This window comes from Erigeron canadensis, chromosome 9, assembly GCF_010389155.1.
Source record: "Erigeron canadensis isolate Cc75 chromosome 9, C_canadensis_v1, whole genome shotgun sequence".
Classification (NCBI taxonomy): domain Eukaryota; kingdom Viridiplantae; phylum Streptophyta; class Magnoliopsida; order Asterales; family Asteraceae; genus Erigeron; species Erigeron canadensis.
This window is the reverse complement of record NC_057769.1, coordinates 5,931,085-5,957,697: the sequence shown is the minus strand read 5'-3', so window position 1 is coordinate 5,957,697 and position 26,613 is coordinate 5,931,085. Positions and strand designations below refer to the sequence as shown.

General features: G+C 33.6%; 4 protein-coding genes across 4 annotated transcripts; 2 read left to right on the top strand and 2 right to left on the bottom strand.

Annotated features, from left to right (window-relative positions):
• Positions 1-867: 867 nt before the first annotated feature.
• LOC122583095 (receptor-like protein 6) lies at positions 868-3,806 on the bottom strand. The gene is made up of 4 exons (XM_043755532.1): positions 3,086-3,806; positions 1,636-2,973; positions 1,020-1,420; positions 868-912 (listed from the first exon to the last, which is right to left on the bottom strand). The coding sequence occupies exons 1-4, from the start codon at positions 3,804-3,806 to the stop codon at positions 868-870; spliced, it is 2,505 nt and encodes an 834-aa protein (XP_043611467.1).
• An 11,839-nt stretch (positions 3,807-15,645) lies between these two features.
• Positions 15,646-19,173, top strand: LOC122582621 (putative kinase-like protein TMKL1). The gene is made up of 2 exons (XM_043755040.1): positions 15,646-17,052; positions 18,239-19,173. The coding sequence occupies exons 1-2, from the start codon at positions 15,663-15,665 to the stop codon at positions 18,877-18,879; spliced, it is 2,031 nt and encodes a 676-aa protein (XP_043610975.1). The 5' UTR covers positions 15,646-15,662; the 3' UTR covers positions 18,880-19,173.
• Positions 19,174-20,338: 1,165 nt separating this feature from the next.
• LOC122581574 (probable transcription factor At5g28040) lies at positions 20,339-22,364 on the top strand. Its single transcript, XM_043753808.1, has one exon. The coding sequence runs from the start codon at positions 20,479-20,481 to the stop codon at positions 21,715-21,717; it is 1,239 nt and encodes a 412-aa protein (XP_043609743.1). The 5' UTR covers positions 20,339-20,478; the 3' UTR covers positions 21,718-22,364.
• A 555-nt stretch (positions 22,365-22,919) lies between these two features.
• Positions 22,920-24,169, bottom strand: LOC122582631 (protein LATE FLOWERING-like). Its single transcript, XM_043755050.1, has 2 exons — positions 23,828-24,169; positions 22,920-23,709 (listed from the first exon to the last, which is right to left on the bottom strand). Exon 2 carries the CDS (start codon positions 23,697-23,699, stop codon positions 23,166-23,168), a length of 534 nt encoding a protein of 177 aa, XP_043610985.1. The 5' UTR covers positions 23,700-23,709; positions 23,828-24,169; the 3' UTR covers positions 22,920-23,165.
• Positions 24,170-26,613: the final 2,444 nt, after the last annotated feature.

Sequence of the window (26,613 nt, the reverse complement as noted above, 5' to 3'; positions counted from 1 at the left end):
AATATTGTAACCCCTATAAAGGCTTGAAACGTTCTTGTTTACTTTACCGGCCCATTTATATAAACAATCTTTTTTAAGTTTATCCTCGAATAAAAAATTTTAAATAGTATCTTGAAATACAATTTTATAAAACTAGATTTGATATAATTCTTCGAATATATTGATTAAAAAAAAAGTTTCAAAATAATAATAAAATTTGAGACTGACTTTTCAAACTCGTTTATTAACTACATTATTTTGAGTGACACATGTATAGTACATAGTTACATACAAGTTAGTTACAAGTGGTGTTTAGTTGAGACTTAGTTGACGTAATTATTAAATGTTAAAATCGTAAGGCTGTTTGTTTTAACGTTTAATTTGTAACTAATGTCTGTATTCCTTTATTGAATTAGCCGTTTTTAGTGTCTATGTTTTTAGATTGTCCAAGACAAACAACAATGTCATTATTGCCAAAGTAATAGTTACTCCATCTCATGCCTCACGAGAAAAACCCGGATGCCTAACCATTGGCTAACTAATCAATCAATTTGTTGAATTGATTGTTCAGCTTTGCTAATCATTTGAATCCAACGACCCTTTTAGATGATATGGGTCCAAAAATATTAAGCCGGTAGATGAACTTGATTATAAATTTGAATCCAACGACCCCTATAATGAGCGGCACTTGATTATAAATTTGGTAGATGAACTTATCATATTAAGCCGGATCATGATTTTTAGGAGTATTCCTATGAGCAACTTAAACATAAAGATAAACACCCATATTTCAAGGCTAAACATAATTAAAACGTAGCATCCAATGTGACACGTACATTAAGCTAGCAGTATATGTTCTAAAAATACAATGTAATTGATCAAAAGGGACTAGAAATATGAAACTGCATAATCTATTTGAAGGTTCGAGTCCACCTGGAAAATAAATATGCTAACAAATTAAAATTTTATTGCAGAATTTGGTGAAAAAGAAAAACATGTGCGTGCAATACATACCTTTCATATTTGATTTATTTAATTACACATCTTCTATATATATCTCGCCTCTTCATGATCATTTGTTCCATTGCATCAACAATTGCATTAAACCACATTGGTCTTCCGGTTGACAACATGAGATATCCCATTACCAATCCAAATAGGGTCCCAAAACCGTATCCCAACATCACTATTATCCATGTAAGCCCACTGATCTTTTCCTCAACGCCATCTCCTTCACTTTCATCATGTTGTGGATCTTGAAGGTGGTTATCACTGCACTCTTTGGACAATGGAAGCCCACAGAGATTCGGATTCCCTTCAAATGAGTTTTCCTGAAAAGTGTTGAGCTGTTTTCCTACTGGAATGAGCCCCACGAGATGGTTTTGCGAGAGGTTTAAGAACCCAAGGAACCACAAGTCTGCAAGGCTTTGAGGAATCTTTCCTGTAAGTTGATTGCAAGAGAGGTCTAAGGATTCAATTTCTGATAGTTGTCCAACCGTATGTGGGATTTGACCAGTGAGGCGGTTGTGGGATAAGTCGAGCACTATCAATGAGTTTAGATTTCCAATGATATCCGGAATCCTCCCAACAAATTATTGTGTGATAAACAAACAATGGTATAGTAAACATAAAGTTGCGCAAAATCTTGCTCCACACCTTTCACAGTAACAACGAATGAGTAAGGCTTCTCATCCACGTACAAATATTTCGAGGTTGTGCTCCTTTCTACACTTTTCTTCATGGTATTAAAATTTTGAAAATATTTTCGTGGGAGTTGGCCTTCAAACCCATTGTGAGATAAGTCCATTACTTGCAGAGATGGAAATGTCAATCCAACTGTAGATGATGGTATGATGTGTCCATAAAAACTGTTTGACTTGAGGACAAGAACCTGTAGATTTGGAAGAGATTCTAGCCAGTGAGGGAATGTTCCATTTAAGTGGTTGTTTCCCATATCAAGTACTCTCAAGTGTTGGCATTTGGACAAGGAACTTGGCACCTCTCCTTCAAATTGGTTTCTATTCAAAATAACCCCTTCTAGCCGTCCACATTTCTCGTATACATTTGGGATGGTTCCTTGAAAATGATTTCTCCCCAAATTAATCGTTTGAAGAGATGAGACGATATCCCCAAAGCATTCTGGAATCACTCCATCAAAACTATTATTTGACAGATCCAAATGCATTAGATTCCTCATATTGCAAATTGATGGATGAAATGGCCCCTGTATGAAATTATGTGATAGGCTCAAACGATACAGCTTACTACCTCCCATCTCCCCTAACCAATGAGGAATCTGGCCATGGATTTCGTTGCTTGATAGATCTAAGTGTCCAAGATCTGTCATGGATCGTACAGATTCTGGAAACACCTTTATCTTGCAAGAGGCCAGACTCAAGAACCATACATTAGGGTTGTCATAATGAGTAGCATTACTGGTGCTTACAGATACACCACTGTATGAGAGATCGAGAGTGGAAATGTTTGGGAGGCTCGATAAGATTGTATCTAAATCCCAGCTACCACCAAAATTATTATATGAAAGGCGTAGGACGGCGAGGTTGGTGAGTTGTTGAAACATAAGCATATCAATCTGGCCATCAAATTGATTGTCATCAAGTGATAAGCTTTCTAATGACCAGAGAGAAAATATGGAAGATGATAATGTCCCGCTAAGTTTGTTAGATGATAAAACTAGAGTAGTAAGGTTCCTTAGGTTACCGATGAAAGATGGCAATGTCCCGTTAAGTTGGTTAGATGATAAATCGAGAAAAGTAAGGTACCTTAGGTTACCTATGAATTTCGGAATGGGCCCTGTCAGACTACAATAAGAGAGATCAAGGTAAGTTAAAGACTTGAAGTTACCAATTGAGTTAGGTATCTTTCCGAATAAGAAGTTGGTGGATGCGAGACTTAATGCCTTGAGAGGGATGGTATCATTAACTTTGGGTAGCGGACCAGTGATGTTATGGTTTTCTGACAAGTAAAGGTGTTCTAAATATTGAAGATTGAAGATGTTATTAGGTAATTTCCCTTTCAAACTAGTATTCGTGAGATCTAGTGACTTCATAGAAGAAGATATTAAGATAAGCTGGGAAATCCAAACCTATATTAACATCACGAAGCCGAAGGAATCTTAGAAGGGTAGAATTTTGGAGAAGACTTTCGAAGATATGAGGTTTAATGCTCAAATTATCATATTGATTGAAAGATAGATCAAGTGAAACCAGTTTTGGAAGAAGTGAGATTTCCCAAGGGATTTCTCCTGTGAATCCGTTCCAAGACAAGTCGAGCTTTTCGAGAGATTGAAGACTAAAAATGTAACGAGGTATATTTCCTTGCAATCCAGTGCTGCTAAGATCTAGTAACTTTAAAGAAGAAGAGATATTAAGATGAGTAGGTAACATGGAAACTATATAAACTTGTGCAAGTGAAAGTTCTTCCAAAGAAGTATGATTTTGAAGAAGATTGATGAAAACACGAGGCTCAAGACGGAAATAGTTTCCAGAGAGATCAAGAGAGACCAATTTATGAAGAAGCATGACGTCGGATGGGACTTGGCCAGAAAACCCACATACAGAGATGTTGAGATGTGTAAGAGTACTTGAAAGCCTTCCAATTTTACTTGGAAGTAGGGAATCAGTAAAATCATTGAAAGCAAGGTTGAGTGTTTGGAGGTGAGGAAGGTTGAAGAGGGAGGTGTTAGGATGGAGAGTACCTTGTAGCATACCGCAGCTAAGATCAAGCCCGATAACGTCACCGGTGGAGTGGTTGCAAGAGACTCCATCCCAATAACAACAATTTGTTGTACTTGTATTCCAATTCATCATTATTGGGTAGTAACTTTGAGTAAAACTCAATTCTTCACAATAGTATCTAGCATATGAAGGTGAAAAGTTGAAAGATGAAAGGTTTTGTTTAAAAAGAATTAAAGCGGAGCATTGATCAGAATTAGTAATAGTTAAGGTGGCATTATTCAAATAAAATGATGAAGCAAAAGACGAGAAAAAGAAAAGAAAATGTAAGCAGAGAGATTTGAGTTACTCATTCTCTTTCAATTTATTAATATAAATATAACATATATTCACATTTGCTTCCAATATATTATATATATACACGTAGCTGCGTAGCCTGCGTTCAAGCACAACCTCTAATTCTAACCATGACTAGTCGTTCAATTGGTAGGCCACATCGTTGTTTGATTATGCAAAGTTTCTGATCGACATCAAAATATCAATCAAAAATAAATCTAAATATCTTATACTAGACGGCCACATTGTTGTTTGATTATGCAAATTTTCTGATCGACATCAAAATATCAATCAAAAATAAATCTAAATACCTTATACTAGACTAGATGGATGCCCGCACGTTGCAACGGTATCTTTAAATATTTGTGAGGAAGCTACTTCATGCCCATGGCTCTAATGCGACACCAAACACTATATGCTCATCATAGGGCATCAAAAATGAAGGCTTACAAATTGGCACAATATCATTAAGATAAAGCCTTTTTGGAATTTAACTTGCATTGTAAACCATCTCAAACTCAAACACAAAATACACATGACCTGTTACAAAACAAAAGGTGCAAAACACCTTACTCCAAGAAATAATCCATCAAACCTACACCGGCTATTGAACCATACCCTAATAAAAACATCAAATTTAAATAGTCATGATAATCATTTAAAACCCATGATCTGTAAATTGTGATTAAAACCGCGGCAAATGGTCATCAGTCACGATTAAAACATTTCAAACCAATGAGCTGCAAGTCCTAATTAAAACATTGAAAACCCATGAGCTGCAATAGTCAAGATTTTTTTTCAGCCTCCAGACTCTACTCATAAAGATTAATATACCGTCACCAGTCATTGAGAAAACCAGGAAGCATGAAGAAAACCTACAAGATACAACAAATGAATTGACATATGTAAATAAAAATAATCTTCAATCACAAAGGGAAATAATAAGGATTAACCTACCATCACCGGTCATTGAAAAAGTCAGGAAGCATGGAGAAAACCTACATGATATAGCAAGTGAATCAACATATGTAAATAAAAATAATCTTTAATCACAAAGCAAAATAATAAGGATTAACCTACCATCACCAGCCATTGAGAAAACCCAAAAAGCATGGAGAAAACCTACATAATACAGCAAGTGAATCGACATATGTAAATAAAAAAATTCTTCAATCACAAAGGGAAATAATACAGACCTCAGATTGCCATACGACTTGTATAGTTTTGGTAAAGTTATTTGCGGAAGCAAGCCTCTAAGAAAAACCATCAATATTTAGCAAAGGCAGATACTACAAAACATGACATTACATGAAGCAGGACAAGTGAGCATCTTTGAGGAAGTGAACATGGTAAATCATTGAACCCCGTCTTACATCCATTTCCTCTTTTTTACTAATGAGATTTAAAGCAACACTACTATGAAATCATTCATAAAACCCAAGTCATAAAATAAAAAAATTTATCATTTTTTTTTATCAAAACCCAACTCAATGGATTGGAGTCAGATTCAGAGAGAGCCTGTTTTTGTGTGTGTTTAGTGTCGCATAGAAGAATGAAGGAATGACTAATGAGGAGCGTGAATGTGTTTGGTGTGTGAAAATGTCCAAGGGCAAATTTGATATTTCAAAGGCAGAATTTCTTATTTAAAAAAAAGGCATTTTGTGTTATTAGGTAGTATAGATAGATAGGGTAAGTGGGTATCGTTTCCACGAGGAACGTCTGTGGTTATAGAAGTTTTAACAATTTTCGTTTGGTTTCAGAAAAACTTATATGGGTTGGGTCGGGTTATAAGTTCTGATTTTTGGTATTTATGGTTAATGGGCCAGATTATTGTAACCCCTTTAAAGGCTTGAAACGTTCTTGTTTATTTGACCGGCCCATTTATATAAGCAATCTTTTTTAAGTTCATCCTCGAATCAAAAAATTTAAATAGTATCTTGAAATACAATTTTATGTAACTAGATTTGATATAATTCTTCGAATAGATTGATTAAAAAAAAGTTTCAAAATAATAATAAGATTTGAGACTAACTTTTCAAACTCTTTTATGAACTACATTATTTTGAACGACAAATGTATAGTACATACAAGTTAGTTACAAGTAGTGTTTAGTTGAAACTTAGTTGACGTAATAAGTAAATGTTAAAATCGCAAGGAGGTGTTTGTTTTCAAGTTTGATTTGTAACTAATGTCTTACTTAAAAATTAATCATATATGTATTCCTTTATTAAAGAAGTCGTTTTTAGTATCTTTGTTTTTAGACTGTCCAGACAAACAACGATGTTATTTGGGCATTATTGCCAAAAGAAGTAGTTACTCCATCTCATGCCTCACGGGAAAAACCGGAGGCCTAACCATTGGCTAATTAATCAATTAACATTATCAATTTGTTCAATAACTTTCGTTATACCATGTTGTTCATTATTTGGATTGTTTAGCTTCGCTAATCATTTGAATCCAACGACCCCTTTTAAATGATATGGGTCCAAAATTATCTGAAACCTCCAACCAAATGTAACAAAAACAAATGTTAATCTTAATCTTAATCTTAATATATACTAAAAGGCAATTAACATAACTTCAATTGACCAATTACATGCTTCAATTTTGTAAAGTTAATTAACAACACATGTCTGAATTAATTTACAATTTTTGGTTTTTGGTTTTTCATCATCAATTTGCACTTTAACCTAATTTAAAAATAATTAATTTACACTTTTTGGTTTTGCATCACCAATTTACATTTTAAGCCAATTTAAAAATAATTAATCTACATTTTTTGTTTCCATCACTAATTTACACTTTAATCCAATTTAAAAATAATTAATTTACACAGTTTTGGTTTTCTATCACCAACTTACACTTTAACCCAAATTTAAAAATAATTAATACTTATTGCATAATGTCTATCTAATAGTAAAATATAAATAAAAGTTAGAGAGGTTATGATATTTGGATTAATACGAATTAAAAATATAAATAATATAAATAAAATGTAGAGTAAATTACTGAAATGGTACCTGTGGTTTGGTTAAAATTACTAGTTTCATACCTGTTTGATTTAAATTACGCCCATCATACCTGTGGTTTACAATTTCGCACTTGGAAAATACCTCACTCTGACGGTCGTTAGTTGTATCATTAAATAGCCAATGTGCCTTGCACGTGAGATATGAAACATGTAATATTAAACGAACCACGGGTACCATCCGTGTAAATTAATTGAGTTACTTTTTTTAATAAAAATTGAATTAATTGTTTAATAAAAATCATTTTTAGTTGAGTTACTTTTTTTAGTATTATATTAAAATACTCTTATATGAAATATTTTTTTTAGTAAATTACTGAAAATTATTTTAAGTAAACGATTTTTTAATAAAGTGATTTTTATTAAACAATCAATTCTATTTTTATAAAAAAATTTTGCATAATAATAATTAATTAATGTTTTGGCTAGTAATCAAATATAATACGTGGAACTCGAACCTTGGTGAAATAACACAAAATCAAAGACCTTATCAATTAGCTATCAACCTATTAATGATAAGAATAATTAATTAATATTTTTAAAAATAATAATCTTATAATTTTAATACAAATTATTTTAAAATAATTATATATAATATTAATTTTTTATAAATTTATAATAAAGTTTGTAAACCAACAATAATTTTTAAATAAATTAAATAATTTTAGAATGATAATAGTTTTATTTAAAATAACACTAAGTTTAATATAAAAATAAATCTTTTGATAAATAATAAGTATAATTTACACGGATGGTACCTGTGGTTTGTTTAAAATTACATGATTCATACCTCACGTGCAGGGCACGTTGGCTACTTAACAATACATCTAACGACCGTCAGAGTGAGGTATCTTCCGAGTGCAAAATTGTAAACCATAGGTATGATGAGGGTAATTTAAATCTAACAGGTATGAAACTAGTAATTTTGACCAAACCACATATACAATTTCAGTAATTTACTTTAAAATGTATAATAAAACTAACGCCATTAACAATTGAATGTATTCAATATATCTGTATTATCATTATAATCTGAATATATCTCATATATGCCATTTTATATAGTAGTATATATTCATGTGTTTCTCTAAATTAGAATTTGCAACATATGATTAAATTACTAAAACTAATCTCCTTTTGTAATATAAATCCAAGAAGATACAAACTTTCTATATCTTTAAAACCCACGAACCCTACAAATAAATCACAACAGAGAAAATCATTTAAAACCCACGAACCAACTACTAATTTTAATGTTCAAAAGAACCATGGTTAACAAAAATAAAATTATTTTTTTACAAGACATTAATAAGAACTCGGTCACTTGTGTAATCAAGGTTAAGATATTGCTTTTGTGGATGAGTTTGTATAAAAAAAATTGTGATACACCATCAAGTCTTGATATGATTTAGCATTCAGTATTTATATTTAAATATCATAATTCCTTTTTAAGTATATATTTTATTTTATTTTTTGCATTTTAACGTATATAGTATAAAGTATTTTTGTTGTTCCATATATTATTTCTTATATTGATAATGTTATAAAATCCGTGTATTTTACGCGGGTTTAAAATCTAGTTGGATTGTATACGGTGACAAATTGAAGTAGAAAGTGTGTGCTAAGCAAGGGCCCTAAATGAAATCCTCCAATTTCCAAAAGATTGAACATCTCAAGAGAGGGATTTGGTTTTGGCATGGTGGAATATGTTGTTTGTTTGTTATTGTCTGGATGCTTCCTTGTTATTTTGAACCCACTTATTAGCTATAGATTATATATATTCTTTTAACTTAATGGAAAATGATGTTTTTTAACATAGAATGGTAACATTAATAAATCACTATTGAATTTGTATTCCTTTCAAGACCATAAAAAGATGGATGCTTGTTTTAGATAAAAGAATCAGAACTTTAACATGCATACCTAATACTCAAATTTTGACGATGATCTCATGTATTGAATTTTGATCTTTTTCATTTTCCTTTTCACTGCTTATATAGGATCCTAAGGGGGTGTTTGGTTTATGAAACTCTTAGGAATTTTTTAGAATTGGAATGTTGAATTCCATTCATGAAGGTGTTTGGTTGGCAAAATAATGGAATTGGAATTCAAATCTTTCCTTTGAATTCCTTAAAATAGATAATCTATAATTCCATCACTAACTTGATGGAATGTTTAAACATTTCATGAAATTCACCCCTTTTACTCAAATACCCTTATAACTAAAACAGAAAAATCTTTCCTGTACCGTTGAAGCATGCTGCCTCCTTTAAACAACCATCACCATCCGCCACCATCAATGTTTCACTATTGTTGGCTGCCGGATTTTAACAACCATCATCATCCGCCATCATTGATGTCTTGTTGATGGGGGCTGTTTGATTATAACAGAAATAGATCTATGCGTATATAGTATATTATATTATTATTATTATTGGATGAAAAATGAATTAGAGGTAAAGGATAGATAAAGTTGAATGATGGAAAAAAAGTATTGTTGATCATGATTCAAGATGGAGAATTGGAGATGGTGAGTTGTTGTGAAAAGATTTGTACATGGTGGGTGTGTACAGCATAGACTAACATATATTTGTTTATTATTTTATTAATATTATTATTTTTATTTTTATATTTTATTATTAATACAGTAATAATTTTGAAGATCAAGTCATATGTTTATAAAGAATATACAAGTATATTTTTATGATGATAATTGTTATTAGTTATATTTTATTAAGATATTATAAAATTTTAATAATAAAGGGTAATTTTGTCATTCGTTATAATTTCACTTCAGATTCCTTAGTTGAATTCTGTCAACCAAATACATGACAAGTTTTAAAACTTTCCAATTCCTTCAAATTCCAATTCCTTTAACAGATTCCAATTACTTCAAAAACATTCTGCGAACCAAACGCCCCCTAAGTGATAGGCCTGGCTAATGGTTTCTTACTTTCTTATCTGTCATCTTTTATAAAGAAAATTGTATTAAGTGATTAAGCATATTTTTTGTTTCCAAAATGCCCCCTTTAGGAAACTTTATGGTACCCAAAATGTTTCTCTACACATTACAAAACTAAAATACTATATAGATTTAAAATAATCGACATAATCTTATATTTTATATATTTAATACTCTGTAACCAATTTATTCATAAAAAAAGTTAAGTTATAAAATTTCGCCACAACACAAAGGTACTATGCTCGTATCAACAAACACATATAAAAAGTTATTCATATCATACCCAACCCGAACTTCTTTTTTATGGCAAATGGGAGTTTGAATTCAAATCTTGCATAGTCATTTAGGAGCATCAAAGTTCTACTTTCAATCTATGAACATTATGGCTCAATTTTGGGGTGGGGTGGGGGGGGGGGGGGGGATGATGTAACAAGATTAGCATGCTTTGTAAAACTAATCATGGCATTAAACCACTATCATTTCATAATCTCCTTCCAAATGCCCACCAACTTCTTTTGCATGCCTTTCTTTATATTTTTAATCATTTGTGCTCTTTTCTTTTGTCAATGCTTTGCAGAAGCTAGCTTTTTCCTTTTTCCCCAGCTTCTTTTCGTTTTTTGATATAATTTATTATGCCGTTTCATTGTAAATTAGCATAGAAAAATAATGTATTACATGCCAATGCTTTCTTGGAAGACATACTATTTTACTTCTTACAAGATAAAATGAAATGAATCATAACTTACTTTTGAAAAGAGTAATTTTGACCTCAAGTAAAAGGTGACTAATTTTTAAAAAAATATCTTGTTCAAAAGCCTAACATTCCTAGCCCTAATTATGCCAGAATGAAAATTTAAATCTTTTGAAAGGTTTTGTTAGTACGTACGTGCTTATGAGTGTTTTATAAACTTAATGTTACCTAATAACCTAAAAGATGAGGGGAGTGTATGCATTCCTCGCTATCTTTCATCATCCACACTTTTTTTTTCTCCTCCACATCATTATGTCCATTGACGGTATCACATGGGGGGCAAATGCGACAACTCTATTTTTATTACTGTGTATTTTATACGTAATTAATTTGTCTCTTATCTGAATTTCAATTGTGGAGTCATAAGTACACATTAACCAAAAAAGGAATACATTTACGTACATATATAACTCAGATACACGAGGCAAGGATATTCGCCCAACTACGGAGTCTGGATAACTCTTTAGCAGTTGAAGAAGTTGACGGCCGGCAAAAAATGGGATAACCTGAGAAGGAGAGGTAGCAAATTCAAAACTAAAACTAAACATTTATATATATCTAATAATTAATAGAGGGTTCATAAACAAGATTATGCTAACATTTGCTTTAATATGGTTATTTAGTTATACCTAAAAGTCAACATGTTAGTATTTTCAGAAGGGTTAGTTGACCCCGAATTATACTTGATAAGTGTTAGTCGCCAATCTTTTATTGATTTTATTGGTTTGCATGAAACCTGTGGTTGATTTAGAACACTAGATTATTGTAAACCTTGATTAATTTTTTGCGCAGGCATGCTTCATGTCACCGATCTATTCTTGATTTTTTTGTGTTTGCAGGCATGCTTCAGATCACCAATGTATTATAGTCTCATTTCTTGGCCCACAGTTCCCTATTATATATACGAGTAGTATATATTAATTTGTGGTCCATGGTACATTGGTACTTAGCTAATTTTGGAAATAGAACGTACATGTATATGGAATATGGAGATCGTTATTTTATTATTGGGATAATGGCGGTCACCCAAATATTAAACCTTTTTTTTTAGGCCACTCAATTTTAAAAATTTACTTATAGGCCGCTATAATATATAATTTGTTTCGTTTCAACCAATTTCAACTAAAAAACTTCGAAAAAGTTATCTATCTATACTCCTTTATAAAAATTATCACACCCCCATTTTTAGAAATAGTTACACAATAGTTACATACAGAATTACTAAAATACCCTTAATAAACACCCACTATGGAAAAAGTTTTTATAAAATATCAAATTTACCCGTAATGAATTAATTTACACTCTAAACATTTATTTTAATAATTAACACTTTAAGCTCTTATCTTCTAAAAATTTCCACTATCACAATTACATTAACCTACACCACTTGACACCACCACCACCATCAATAGTACCATCACCGATACCACTATACCGCCTTCCCCACCACCGACGTCGCATTGCGTGGGTACCATGCTGATGTGTCATATTTTATACCATTTCTCGCGTGATTTTAAGACCAATTATTCGTTATTTTTATAGTTTTATATCCCGCTTTCGATGCTTTGAGGTTGTGTTAAGTGTTTTCAGGTTGGAAATTGATTAGACGAATGAATTGGTTGATTTTGATGACTTATAGAAGAAACGGGAGAAGGTTTCGATTGAAATCAAGCGAAAGACGAAGAAAACGAATCCTGGACTTTATAACTCCCGTTACTGGAGTAATGGCCATTACAAAGGAAAATCATGAAACTCTTGTAACTTGCAGTTACTATACTAACGGCCAGTTACTAGGCTAACGACCAGTTACTAGAGTAACGACCGTTACAAGGAAGAAGAAAACTAACGGCTAGTAAGCCCACTAACGGCCGTTACACGCTGATTTTGTATACATAGACGATTAGGGTTTAGTTTTTGAGGACAAACTTTGGCATAAAAGTTCTTTAGTTTTCTCATAGTTCGGAGCTTTTAGAGCAAACAAGTTGTTAGGGATTTACATCTTTGCACTTTTGGATTGTAATCATCATTGCTATCGGATTATCTTCAATCATTTTGGTATAATATGATTTCTTCTCTATTCGTTTGTTCTTGTGTTTTAATTATGAGTAGCTAAATCTCTTGCACCCGCTTGGGTAGTAATCATGTCATAAGGTCGATTTAATGTTGCTTGTAAGTGTTGAACAAGGTTTATATGTTTAATCGAAGATCCACATTCATTTGGGCTTAAATATTGTTTTCATCTTTTATATTATTTGATTGATAATTGTAATTAGAAGATCGGGAGAAATCTATGTCATTGTCAATTGACTTATGAAACAATTAATCGGTCTATAATTAACCTAAAGTCGTTGGAGTTCGGGAGAAACCAACGATAAAGATTTTAAACAATTAAATTCATTTTGAGTGAGTCAACGCTTATGATAGAGGGATCTGATTAGGCGAATAAGCAGTTCGGGAGAAAGCTTTTAAAGATTAAATCATAAAATCAACTGAGGTTCTTAATGCTTAATTGTTTTGAGTAGAAATTAAGTGCGGGAGCAATAATCATATCTAAAGCAATTAAAGTTTCAAGTATAACGGGAGTTCATCTTGTTTACCTTCTAAGTCGTTCAACAAATGCAAGTAATATTTAGACCCGATGATTGACATGTGAGCTGATCCAAGTAGGTGTTCCTTTTAAATCTTTGTTAAGATTCAACAACCAAATATTCTCTTGCGATTAATCTTACGGGATTACTAACTTTTCTTACTAATTTTTGCAACGTGGCAATTCGGCCACAAAACCCCCTTTTTAATTTGAATCACTTTATTGTAACAATTGCTTAATAAGTCCTTGTGTTCGACCTCGGTTTACCAAGTCAACTATATTGCATACGAACGGGTCCACTGCCCGCAAGTGTGTAGTAGTCAGTAGCTAGGTATTTCGTGTTTATAAATTTAAGACTAGAAAATACACATCACATACTCGTTTAAACTACAAAAAATGTTATCATTTTACAAACTCAAAACAACGTAGATTAAAATTTATATGTGTAACACCTTTTATATCCTTAATAAAAAGACAATGTTTGCCAACTTGGGACTTTAAAACACGACTTGACATGTATTATACATGTAAGTTATAACTTTAAACATTTTTAGATTTTCAAAAGTAGAGATACTTTTATAATTTGATAAACTTTTAATATAATTTTGATCAAAATTAGTAAAAATGATACGAAACAGAAACTTTGATGGCCTATATGAAATTTTTGATAGATGGATGACCTAAAAAAAAAAAACTTAATAAATGAGTGACCTCCATATGTATTATTTTATTATTGATTAATAGTGTAATACATAATGAGTTGATTTCATCGTTAGCTATTTAGCTAAGCAATCAATTGTTACTCCAAATTGTTGTTAGTAATGTGTACTTTCAGTTGAGTTAATTAAACTTGGTTTGATTTTTGGTTCTAGACTTCTAGTCATTAGGCAACCTATAAACATACTTAACATGTAAACGTGTCTAGTTATCTAGTTGGGCGGGGAACTTCCGACAAGTGGCTCGTAGGTGATTGATTGGATAGTGGAAAAGTAAGAAAAATGCATCCATTCATTTAAGAGGTGTTGTATTTGGGGTAGACGTAGAAAGTCTCTGTATGAAGGTCTGACTTGGGTATATTCAGACGCAAGTCTGAGAAAGCAGGATTTACTCCTATTAATCGTTGTGCCTTCAGGCGGATTAATAGGGGGTTTTCCCCCATCGGGTATTTAAAATAAGCATTTCCACTTCAAGAGAGCTCGCTAGCGCGAACCCGGTTTAAATAACGTATGCTAGACATCCCGCTGTCGAATCGCGACACGAAGTTTCAAGTGAAATTCACCTTTCAGAAAAAAAATAGAGATAGTCAAAGAGAGAAGTATATATGTATTAGGCAATATTAAGAAATCACCTAAACAAATTTTTTTTGCAAGTAGCCTAGCGGGGTGGTGTGATGAGCGAACTAAGGCGAAAAAAAAAACAACGAAAAGGTGGGTTCGTCTCACTCTTTTCAGCCTTAGGTTCGAAACCACCGTAAATAAATATTCCCAAAGGTGGTCCTGAAAATGTTAAATAATAGTAATGAGGATATCCAATTAGGTCAAACGTCTCTTAGTTAAATTAGAACGGTACCCGTCCGATGCGGCAGTGTAATGACGCCATGACGGCGGCGGTGGTGGCGATAACAGTGATGACGGCGACGATTGGTGGTGGCCGCGGTGGGCAATTATTGGTGATGCTGGTAGTGGCGGTGAGTATTTAGATTATTGATATAATGTACGAGTAGTTTTTATTAAATATTAAAACTTAAAATCAATATTAAAATTTAAGTTTAATGTTAAAATTTAAAAATAAATTTGTCATAGTTTACTTCTATGAATTTGTCTCAAATTTTTATACAGAGATATTAGTAAGCATTAATTAAATTCTTTGAACCTTTTGTTTTCTTGCAAGAGCATCCATATTTTGTCTCAACTCTCAACTCTCAACTTTCTAATTTACTTTTCTTGCAACATATAAATCCTTTTTGTTCCTTGACATATCTAAAACGGGTACCAAAACCAGGGTTTATGTATGTACAATCAAAAGACAAGAACCCAACATACTCTTAAATAAAGTCATGATTCCCATTCAAAACCAACCTCCATCTCCCACCATCCAATCTCCATCCAACGGTCCATATATAAAGACACAAACTATCACGCCTTCTAAACAAAAATCATCAATTTTCATTTTTCAAACACACAAAAAAAAAAGCTTTCCTCCTAAAACCAATAAACACTCTCTTTCACACACTATCACCATCAGTCAAACACTCTTTCCTAATTCTTCTCACATTTCCACACTCTCACTCTCACTCTCACTTTCAAAAAAAAAAAACTCTTCCTATGGCAAAAACATGTCTTAATAAAACAATCTTCTCGTTAATAATAAATATTTTTGTCTTGTCCGTCGTAACCGCGTCGACGGTTACGACGGACATAGAGTTGCTACTCACACGAGTAAAACCTTCGCTGCAAGGGGAAGGTAGCAACGCACTGCTAAGCTACTGGAATACTTCAATCCCGCTATGTCAATGGCGGGGTTTAAAGTTCGTATACACTAACGGAACGCCGTTAGTGTGTACGGACACGGCATTGTCACAATGGTCTAATGTTACTTTGTTTAAAGACCCAAATATTCGTCTTCTGTCACTTCAGCTCCCGTCGGCGAACATTTCCGGCCAACTTCCGGCGGAGTTAGGTGATTTTGCGTACTTACAGAGTTTGTATCTATCTGTTAACTCTATTTCGGGTAGTATACCGTTTGAAATAGGGTATAGTAATTCTTTGTTGGATATTGATTTGGGTTATAATTTGTTATCCGGGTCGGTTCCTGGATCCGTTTGGAATTTATGTGAAAAACTTGTTTCTATTCGTGTTCATGGGAATTTGTTATCCGGGTCGATACCCAAACCCGGTTTACCAAATGTTAGTTGTGAGGGTTTGGTTTATGTTGATTTTGGGCAAAATAAATTTTCGGGCAATTTTCCGGAATTTTTGACTGGGTTTAAGGGGATTAAAGAGCTTGATTTAAGTGGGAATGGTTTTTATGGGGAAATCCCAAATGGGTTGGTTAATTTAAATTTGGAAAAATTGAATTTATCGTATAATAATTTTTCCGGGGTTTTGCCAAACTTTGTTGGGGCAAAGTTTGGGTTGGAGTCATTTGAGGGAAATGGTGTTGGATTATGTGGCGGGCCGTTGAAGGGATGTGATAATAATAGGGCTAATGGCGGGTTAAGTAGTGGTGCCGTGGCAGGACTTGTGATTAGTTTAATGACAGGAATTGTTGTGTTAGCTTCGTTGTTGATTGGGTATTCACAAGGGAAGAAAAAGAAGAATTTGGATGAAGAAGATGAGTATGATGAGGGTGAAGATGAGGAAAATGGCGGTGCTGGTGGCGGCGGTGCTGGTGAAGGGAAGTTGATATTGTTTCAAGGAGGTGAGCATTTGACGTTAGAGGATGTGTTGAATGCGACGGGTCAAGTTATGGAGAAAACTAGTTATGGGACTATTTATAAGGCCAAGTTAGCGGATGGTGGGACGATTGCTTTGAGGTTATTGAGGGAAGGGAGTTGTAAAGAGGGTGGTTTGTGTTTGCCGGCAATTAAGCAGTTGGGAAGAATTCGACATGAGAGTTTGATTCCATTGAGAGCGTTTTATCAAGGGAAGAGAGGGGAAAAGCTGTTGATTTATGATTATCTTCCGAATAGAACTCTACACGAGCTCTTACATGGTAAAGTTTCTTACTTGTACTGGTTTTCAATTTTTAGTTGGTTCAATCATGCACAATTTAATGTGTTTTGTTTAATAATGTGTTTTAGGATATGTTTGGTGGATGATAGTTTCTTAAATTTGTGTTTGATATAACTATGTTACCTTCATTAACGTGTCTTACGAACGAGTGTGTTTGTGATTGTTGTTTAAATGACATACATGATAAATTTGTTACTATATCTAATAATGTGGTTTATGATATCAATATCTGTTTATAGCTGATTTAATTTAGAAAGTCAACTAAACATATCCACACGTATTTAAAAAGTTTCCGCCATGGGGCTTGAACCCACAACTTATGGATTGATGGGTCATCACACATACCACAAGAGCCAACGCTCAAGGGTTTTTATTGCGTTTATACACTATGATTTATTCTAGTAATGTTCTTTAACCAAACTTTGTTTCTGTTGTAATGCTTACTAGTGGTTCTTATTCCGTTCCTACTAGAAATATGGTAAGTTTGCAATAAAGCTTACTCTTGTGATATACAAATTCATTCTTCTTATAGCATGTGAAATAGAAAAGACTACAACAACATGCTTACAGACTCATCGGTTACTATGAACGGAAGATCCATTTTTTACTATGATAACCGAATTTCAACCCTTCGATTTGTTTGGCGTCTTACTTTTTCAATATAAAAATTGTGTGTCATATGACCCATATTGACCAAAGTTTTCAACTGTACAGTATGTCAAAGTCTTGATTAATATGCACTTTTAGATCAATCTCAACGATTACTTGGTTATGACATGCGCTTTGGTAATAGTTAGTCGAAAGTTGAATCATGTATGATCTAATTAGAGATTGCAAGATATATACATATCCTACTGAATGGGTTGGTCTTGGTTATCTTTCATCGCAACTGGCTTTAATAGATGAGGTCAAGCAATGGGTAGAAAACATCCAAAGTGTATCTTTTAATATTTTTCAAGTTTAATGATAGTTGACACACTATTTTTTCTTAAAACAAGTTCTCTTGATAGTTGGATGTAATCAGGCAAACCGCGCCGGCCTCCTTGTTTTAACCTGTTTACCAAATTTTCCTATCGAGTGTTATCTCTAGATATAATGGTATCATGTAAACTTCTACCATTACACGTTTATCCAGCTAATTAATAGATTGTGGTTTGTTTTTCCAGAAACACGTCCTGGGAAGCCAGTTTTGAATTGGGCTCGACGGCACAAGATCGCATTGGCTATAGCCAAAGGACTAGCCCATCTGCATTCAACTATTGAGACACCTGTTACTCATGGGAATATCAGGTCACGAAACGTCCTCGTTGATGATTTTTTCGTAGCCCGTCTCACAGATTTTGGGCTCTACAAACTCATGATCCCAGCAGTAGCTGATGAAATCATTGCAGCAGCAAAAGCTGATGGGTACAAGGCCCCTGAGCTTCAAAAGATGAAAAATTGCAATTCAAGAACAGATGTGTATGCTTTTGGGATATTATTATTAGAAATTCTATTAGGAAAAAAGCCTGGAAAAACTGGTAATCGGGACGCTTTTGTTGATCTGCCAGCAGTAGTAAAGGTTGCGGTTTTAGAGGAAACAACAATGGAAGTTTTTGATGTTGAAGTGTTAAAAGGTATCAGGAGTCCAATGGAAGATGGTGTGGTTCAAGCTTTGAAGCTAGCAATGGGGTGTTGTGCCCCGGTTGCATCAGTTAGACCATCCATGGAGGAAGTTGTGAAGCAGCTAGAGGAGAACAGACCAAGAAACCGGTCAGCTTTGTATAGCCCGGCTGAAACAAGAAGCGGACTGGATACACCTTTTTGATCTTTTAGTGGGTTCAAATCATGAAAACACAATATAGTTGTTTTTCTGGGTTTGGTGCTCCAGGGTGGTCATTTTATCATATAGTTTTTACGAGTAGTTTGTACTAGATGTATGCACCGGAATGTAGCAAGATTTGGTTGAAAGTTTAGCTTTGAATTTTTATAATATTAAAGATGTCGAGATACTGTAAAATTATTCTATTTATCCTTGGTGTACAAGGTCCATAATAGTTATTTTGTTAGATGGTTTTCATCAAGGAAATTGGATATATTGAAAATATTAATAGGTTTAGTATCTGGGGGTGTAAGTAACTTTTACACTTTTTCTATTGTGTGAATGTAACTTTCATTTGGTTCATTGTATGTAACTAACTCGCTAAATTGAACGATTAATGTAAAAGTGTATACGTGGCACACTATATGAGATGCCATGAAAACGTTTTTGATTGATCAACGTAAAAAATTTACATTAATTGTTCAAATTTAGCGGGTTAGTTACATACAATGAACCAAATGAAAGTTACATTTACACAATAGGAAAAATGTAAAAGTTACTTACACTTTCAGATACTTAACCCAATATTAATCAACCTAACTCATATGTCTAAAAATCAACTTAAAACCTTAAGAATTTGACATGTGGATTCCACTAATTATCTTTCTTAATCTTGCCCTCTGATTTTTTTTACATGTCATCATCTTACTATTAGGTATATCTTTAGACACACCAATCAAGTTGATTTATCATTATCCATTATTCAAGGGTTTTCATAAGTTAGCTTCGCATTATTTTATTACCCGGGCTGAAAAAAGAATCATAAGTGATGCATCCATGTTGATTCATGAAAAACAAACGTCTGATGGCAAGATTATCGTGACTTCTCTTTTCTTGTGTTAGATGTATACACCAAGTTAGCATTCTAGATAATCCGTGTTGGAATATGATCGGGTGGTATCATTTGTGTCATGATAATACTCTAGTGATTTAGTTTTGTTTGAATTCAACTAGTTTTAGCTTTTATTTAAAAGAAAAAGTTTCAAAATGAAAGATTAATTAAAGTAACGTTTTAAGAGTTTTTAATTTGGTAGAAGCTTTTAATTTTTAAAAATCTTACACAAATACCTTTTAAACACAACTTACAACTTTGCTTAAAAAATTATAACTTACCATTCCAAGTAAAAACTACAATTATAAGTAATAACTACTGTAACTATTTTAGCCAACGATACCCTCTGTCAATAATCCAAACTAGCTATTAAAAGAAATTCTAAATACTTGTAATGGCCAATAATAGTCAATATCTCGTTGTTTATGGTACATACAAGACTTCATCATTATATCGTGAGGTTTCCCTGGTCCCTAACTGACTGAATGGAAAAAGAAAAAAAAAAAGAAATTCCAAACACAAAATTTCAGAAAGTATTTGGTATGGGCCGATTGTCAAAGTTATATTCATAAGCCTAAAACTAAATAAACCTGGCCCATTGTTCCACTAGCCTCGAGTCTTCCGGCTCACACCAACAAACCACCCCAATGATCTCGCCCCTTTCCTTTCCCACCCAACCCTAACCTAACCCACCCTCCCAACCACCGATCATCATGGCTTCCGACGACGACGATCACAACGCCACCGTATACACTGACGAACAAGATTTCGAAGAAGAAGACGCTGAAGCCGACGACCTCATCGACGACGAAGAACAAACTCACCAAATCGACGACGAAGAAAACGAAGACGTCGACCTCATCGATGACGATGAAAACGCCGAAGACGACGATGATGAAGAAGAAGACGCTGAGGAAGACGATACAGATTTAATTTCCTCCGCCGGCGCCGGTGACGGAGATGTCACCGTTGCCGGATTTCCTCCAGCAACCGTAACAAATTCGACGGTAACGGCCTTGCAACAGAATCATAACGGTAATTCTGTTACAACAGAAATTGCGAAAAAACCGGCATTGGATGGTTCTAGAAGGTTATTTCAAAAGTTATGGACAGATGAAGATGAAATTGAATTATTACAAGGATTTTATGAATATATTTCAGAAAGAGGTTTTATTAATAGTAATCATCATCACGATACGACGGCGTTTTATGATCAGATTAAAGGAAAATTACAGTTAGATTTTAATAAGAATCAGTTGGTTGAGAAACTTAGGAGGTTGAAAAAAAAGTATAGAAATGTTTTGAGTAAGATTAATGCAGGGAAAGAGTATGTGTTTAAAAGTCCACATGATCAAGCTACTTTTGATTTGTCATGTAAGATTTGGAATGAGGGTGTTTCGGTTTGTGCTGTGCCGGTTTCGGCTGTGGCGGATGGCGGTTTTGATGATGAGGAGATGGTTAATGTGGATGGAAATGTGAATGTAGGTTTTAATTTGAATGAGAATAATGGGACCGAAATTGGGGATTCCGGAAGTTTGGAGAAGAAAGGGTCGCGGTCAAGGAAAAGGTCGAGGTCTACGCCGGGGGCGGTTAAAGTTGAAGAGAATTATGATCAGAAACAGACGCAGTACGGGCAAGGTGTTGGGGTGGGGGTTTCTAATGTGGTGACGCCGAATGTGGTTGAAGAGACGGTGAAGAATTGTTTATTGCCGTTGTTTAGGGAATTGGTAAATAGTTCGATGAATGGGGCTGGGGGTTTCGGGTCGGGGATAGGTGGGATGAATATGGGTGCGTTTGGTGGTGGGTCGCTGGGTTTTCAGATAGGGGATATGAATGATGTGAAATGGAGGAAGCAACAAATATTGGAATTGGAGGTTTATTCAAAGAGATTAGAATTGATGCAAGATCAGATTAAGTCGAAGTTGGAGGAGCTCAAGTCGATGGGGAGCTGATAGAAAGGGTGTTAAGCCTTTGGATGCTATTTGTGAGTGATTTCTAGAGTTCATATAATTAATTTTCTTGTTTTTGAGCTTATTAGTATTATAAAATGGTGCATAATAAGGCTGGGTTTACTAATATGTTTAGTGTTTTATCTTTTTTTCTTATAATGTTATGCTATGAAATAATGTTAGTTTGAAGCTTCTAGCCTTTCTTGTATTGTGATGGAATTAACATAGTTGAAAACTAATAATTCTATTTATTAAGTGCCTGTTCACCAAATATTCAATGATGGTTCTTTCTTTGTCCGTACTTGATTCTCCGTGGCTATTTTTTAACTATCAATTTCACTGCGGAGTTGCTTTGTTCCCTTCTTTGACAAATCCGGAGATAAAACTATGCTACAATCTATGAATTTGCTAAGGTAGATACAAACATTGCAATATGTGGCACCCATCTTAGTGTTATCCATAAACTGTAACATAGTTTTTTGTCCCGATTTTCATCAAAGAATGGGAACAAAGCAATTGTCAGTGGAAGTGATAGTTTAAAAAAGGGTATTGGAGAATCGAGTATGAACAAAGAAAGAACCATCATTGGATGTTTGGTGAACAAGCACTTGATATAGAGAATATTTAATTTTCAGCTATTGCTTAAAGGATTTTAGGGGTACTTAACTAACAACACACGACCAGGTTGTAACTCGTTTTTAGTATAGGCAAATATCCTCACGTATTTACTGTTTGTTCACAATAGGACGATATCGCACAACCTCTTGGTAGATGGATCACCTCAAATACAACTTCGCCAAATTCCCTTTGGTAAAACAAGATTTAACTTCTAAATTAGTGTTTTGTTCAGACTGACTTGAGCTTAAAAAGTTAAGACTGGGATTACTATGAGACAAAATTAACTCATCTCTTCAAATTAATTGTTTATATTTACAGCCCTGCTTTTACCCTAGAAGCCTTTGCTTGTATTATTTTAGTGTCCAAGTGATGGCAAACCAATTTCAGCAGCCATTATCTAATGTGCATCTGCAAAAACCTTATTGGTACACATAAGTACCGCTTCATGCATCATTTAGGATCATGCTGCAATATGTTTATTAAAATGTAGAGTATATGTCATCTACAAGTCAAAGTGCTAGGAAAAGAAGCCATGAAAAATCAAAGTAATGTCACTCTTCCAAAGTGTCTAACATCTATTTAAGTTGTATGTTTAACTGCTAAATAGAAATGTATCAAATTATTATCCAAAATGCGAAACATGCTTTCTCATGCACTATCTCGAACTTTCCCGAAAAACGACACTATAGATGGCATTTCCTCACATACCTCCCTTATTCCAAGAAATCTAAATACTGAAATCCCAAAACTTGCCAAAAGAAGAAAACAAAGATCTAGAAAAGCTGCTTCTTTTTTCCTATTCTTTCCTATCTAAGGAAAACTTATATATCTATTCATAAATGTAGTGAAAGATCAAGCTTTTGAGTATCTTTATCCGTAAGACCTTTACTTTCACTCATCACATTCACAAACATATGTTCTGGTGAATCTTCAATCTGAATTCTTCCCTTATGACAATTGAAGAAACCTTGATTTTCATCTTCTTGATCAAACTGATTATTGATATAAGGATTCTGATTGATGCAGTTGGTTCTGTAATACATAAGATTATCGAACCGACCATAATGCTGACTTTGTAACTGACAGAGATTAGCAGCATGAGCAGTAATATACAGAGACGGATTAAGTATCCCCATTTGATTTGTAGGAGAAAACAATAGTGGAGCTTGTGGAAGTAATGAATTAGTACCATAGTTGCATTGAGTGTTAGCTGCTCTTTTCGCTTTTCTTGCTGCTGTTCTCTCTTTCTTGTGTGCATTCTGATGACCTCCCAAAGCTTGAGAACTATGAAACTTTCTTGAACAAAATTGACACGGAAAAGACTTCATCGTTTTATGTTCGCCATTGCCAACATTCCCGCCTTCCATTTCCGTTTCCCTGTTAATTTACACAAAAACTAGGTAAGTAAATTTTGGTTATTTCCTATCTGAAGAAAATACTCGTGAAGTAGAATGAATCAAAGACATGATATTTATACTAAAAAAAAGTGTAAGACCTTGAAGATAGGATAATGACAATGTGGTCAGCAAAGAGTGGCAGGGGAAATGATCAGAGTTGAAGATGGGTAGAAGATGTAGGAAAAAGAGTTCTTCAATTAGTTTATTGTGATTGGAAAATGTGTTGGTGAATTGTTAATGTGGGATGTATGTACGTATGTATGTATATATAGATAATAGATAATAGATATATAGATACACAAAACTTATAGAGAGAGACAGAGGAGAGATGGAGGGGGTGTATTTTATGGGCTTGGGAACAGAAGAGATAAGAGAGGGATAGGTGAATAAGTGTGCACCAATACGTTGCTGCATGCTGCTGCAAAAATTTATATATATATTTATGTTTATTATAGTTAGAGAAGCAAGTAACAGAAGGGAAGTGGCTTGGGAAATGGAATCTAATGTAATGTCTAACTTCTTTATGCACTTAAAAGTTTCTGACAGTGTATGGGGTTACATGGGCACTTGGTCTATCTTTTGCAGGCAGGCATTTTTTACACTTCACTTGTTCATCCAGAAATCTTTGTGCAAAAATCCAACTATCCAACTAAAAGTAGTATCAAAATTGAAAACAATCTGAGTATTTTTTGCTCGTCGTGTAGCTAATCTTCCAAAACAACCCTAGAGTTTTTTTTTTTACAAAATACCAAAATCGACGTGATAATAAAAATTTAGGAATAGAGCACTTGCAAAATAGAGCTTTTCGGATGTGTTGTGCGAGGTTCATTTCCTACTGGCCCCAATTCATGGTGGCCGACTAGTTAGAAAAAAGTAAAGTAATTTAGAATGTTGTAATCTTGGATTGATAGTTCAAGTAAGAAGATTTGCCTTTAATTAGTTTGTTAATAATAATAATCATAAATTGATTATCTTGGATTGTAATTTTGATATAAAGTTATGCTTTGGTGGCTGTGGAATGGAAGATGCTGGCAATCCTACTATCTGAAGCTAAAGCTTTTAACAGCAAAGTAGTAAACAACTCATTAAATAAAATTCAAATTTCGTCTTGTATTTGGTCATTCTTTACAGTTAAAATTTATGCTTGCTGCATATCTATCTGTATCTACGTCTTTAAGTTCTTATCTACAACAATAGACTTCAATTTAAAGACTTCAATTTAAAGTACAATTTTTTAGGTTGAAGTCAAGTTACTACAACTTTGCTTGCACAATGAAATCAGTTCTTGCAAGGAAAAGTTCCACGACTCCATGTTATCGGTCCAATCATTTAAATTGCCATGTAGGAAAACAAAACGTTTTGTATAACTAAAATTGACCAGAATACCCAAAAAAAAAAGAACTAAATTTTGAATTTCTCCGAAGTGCAGAAGAGAAAATATAATGTCTAAACATAAACATTGAAAAAAGTTTGGTATTTTAACGATTAACCATTCATAGTTTCATACACCACTAAAACCTGTAATAGTTATAGTATTTTTTTTTTTTTTTTTTAACAACAGAATAATATTTATAGTATTACTCGTTTGTCGTTTTTATGGTGTATTGAGAGATATAATGGTTTAAGTTTTAGGCTATGTATATATCATATTTGGTGGTGTAGAAATCAATTACGTCAATTGACCATCAATGTTATCCAAAATAAGACATCGAGACCATACACCATGTCGTCTTGTAGTGCATTAAAGTGACATTGAGACCATAGTAGCATCTTTAGTTATATTGCAAGGTAACACTTCAAACTTCATAAAACAATAAAAACATAACTATATAATAACTGAGGTAGTTAATGGCTATGTTTACCAAAAAGATATCTAATGGTCATTAGAGGTAAAGGGTTAGATCAATGGTTAAGCTATTGTCCTTGGAAAACAGAAGTCAAAGGTTTGATCCTCATGCCCAACAAGGCTAGAGGTTTTTTTCTACCTTTGATAGAATCTGGAAGCAGTCTCTCTACTTTTGGCAGTGATAAGACTGTCTACATCTTAATCTCTCCATACACCGTCGAAGATGATAATTGGAAACCAAAACCTATGAAAGACGTAATTACCTTATACCTAATGGTCTTTATGTAACTCATTAACCATCTCCATTGTGACAAGAGATCTCATTTTCTGATAAGATTTTTTATGTTAATACCTCATTATGTAACATCCTTCAAGGTGACTTGAAAAAAGGTTAAAAACGACCACAAAGATACTGAGATTAGTCTCTAATTTCAAATGAAAAAAAAACTCGCCCATTACGTATTACTTGAATAAGAAGACCCTCATCCATCATATATAGGCATAAATTTTTTTGTCTTGAAAAGTACTAGTTATACATTTAAAATAATGGCTTTATATATATGATGATGGCCTAAACTTTCGTCCAAAGCTCATTGTATATGTCCAATTATCCAAAGTAACATGCATTGTGTTTATCAAATTTCAATTATTGTTACAGTATGTATGCATTCACGATTGTTTTGCTAAAGTGGCATCAATATAAGTTGTCACGTGCAATTGTACAAGTCGTCGCATAAGCAACACTACAAGAAAAACACCATGGTCGTCGCTATATGTGGCCTTTGTTGTCTCCACAAGTATATAGCAACCACAATGTTGTCGCATCTATGTTGTCATAAAATCCCCGTCTCCTTATGTACGACAATCTGATAGTTTTTCTATCTTTGTTTGTGCTTTCCCTAACTTATACTCTTTTGAAAAGTTATTCAAGGGCTTTTTCACTGTTAAAACTTTACCCTGTCAAAGACCATTTACACTGGCTAGTATTATCTTTTTGAAAATAGTCAAAATTATGAATGGAAAAGAAAGATAGAAAGA

What these genes read in the sequence shown, in the direction of transcription:
- LOC122583095 (XM_043755532.1), bottom strand. Translation starts at nt 3,806, where the DNA reads ATGAATTGGAATACAAGTACAACAAATTGTTGTTATTGGGATGGAGTC. An exon ending in GCTTCGTGATGTTAATATAG is followed by an intron (nt 2,974 to 3,085) that starts GTTTGGATTTCC and finishes TTCAATATTTAG; the next exon opens with AACACCTTTACTTGTCAGAA. An exon ending in GAGATATATATAGAAGATGT is followed by an intron (nt 913 to 1,019) that starts GTAATTAAATAA and finishes TTTATTTTCCAG; the next exon opens with GTGGACTCGAACCTTCAAAT.
- LOC122582621 (XM_043755040.1), top strand. Translation starts at nt 15,663, where the DNA reads ATGGCAAAAACATGTCTTAATAAAACAATCTTCTCGTTAATAATAAAT. An exon ending in TCTACACGAGCTCTTACATG is followed by an intron (nt 17,053 to 18,238) that starts GTAAAGTTTCTT and finishes TTGTTTTTCCAG; the next exon opens with AAACACGTCCTGGGAAGCCA.
- LOC122581574 (XM_043753808.1), top strand. Translation starts at nt 20,479, where the DNA reads ATGGCTTCCGACGACGACGATCACAACGCCACCGTATACACTGACGAA.
- LOC122582631 (XM_043755050.1), bottom strand. Translation starts at nt 23,699, where the DNA reads ATGGAAGGCGGGAATGTTGGCAATGGCGAACATAAAACGATGAAGTCT.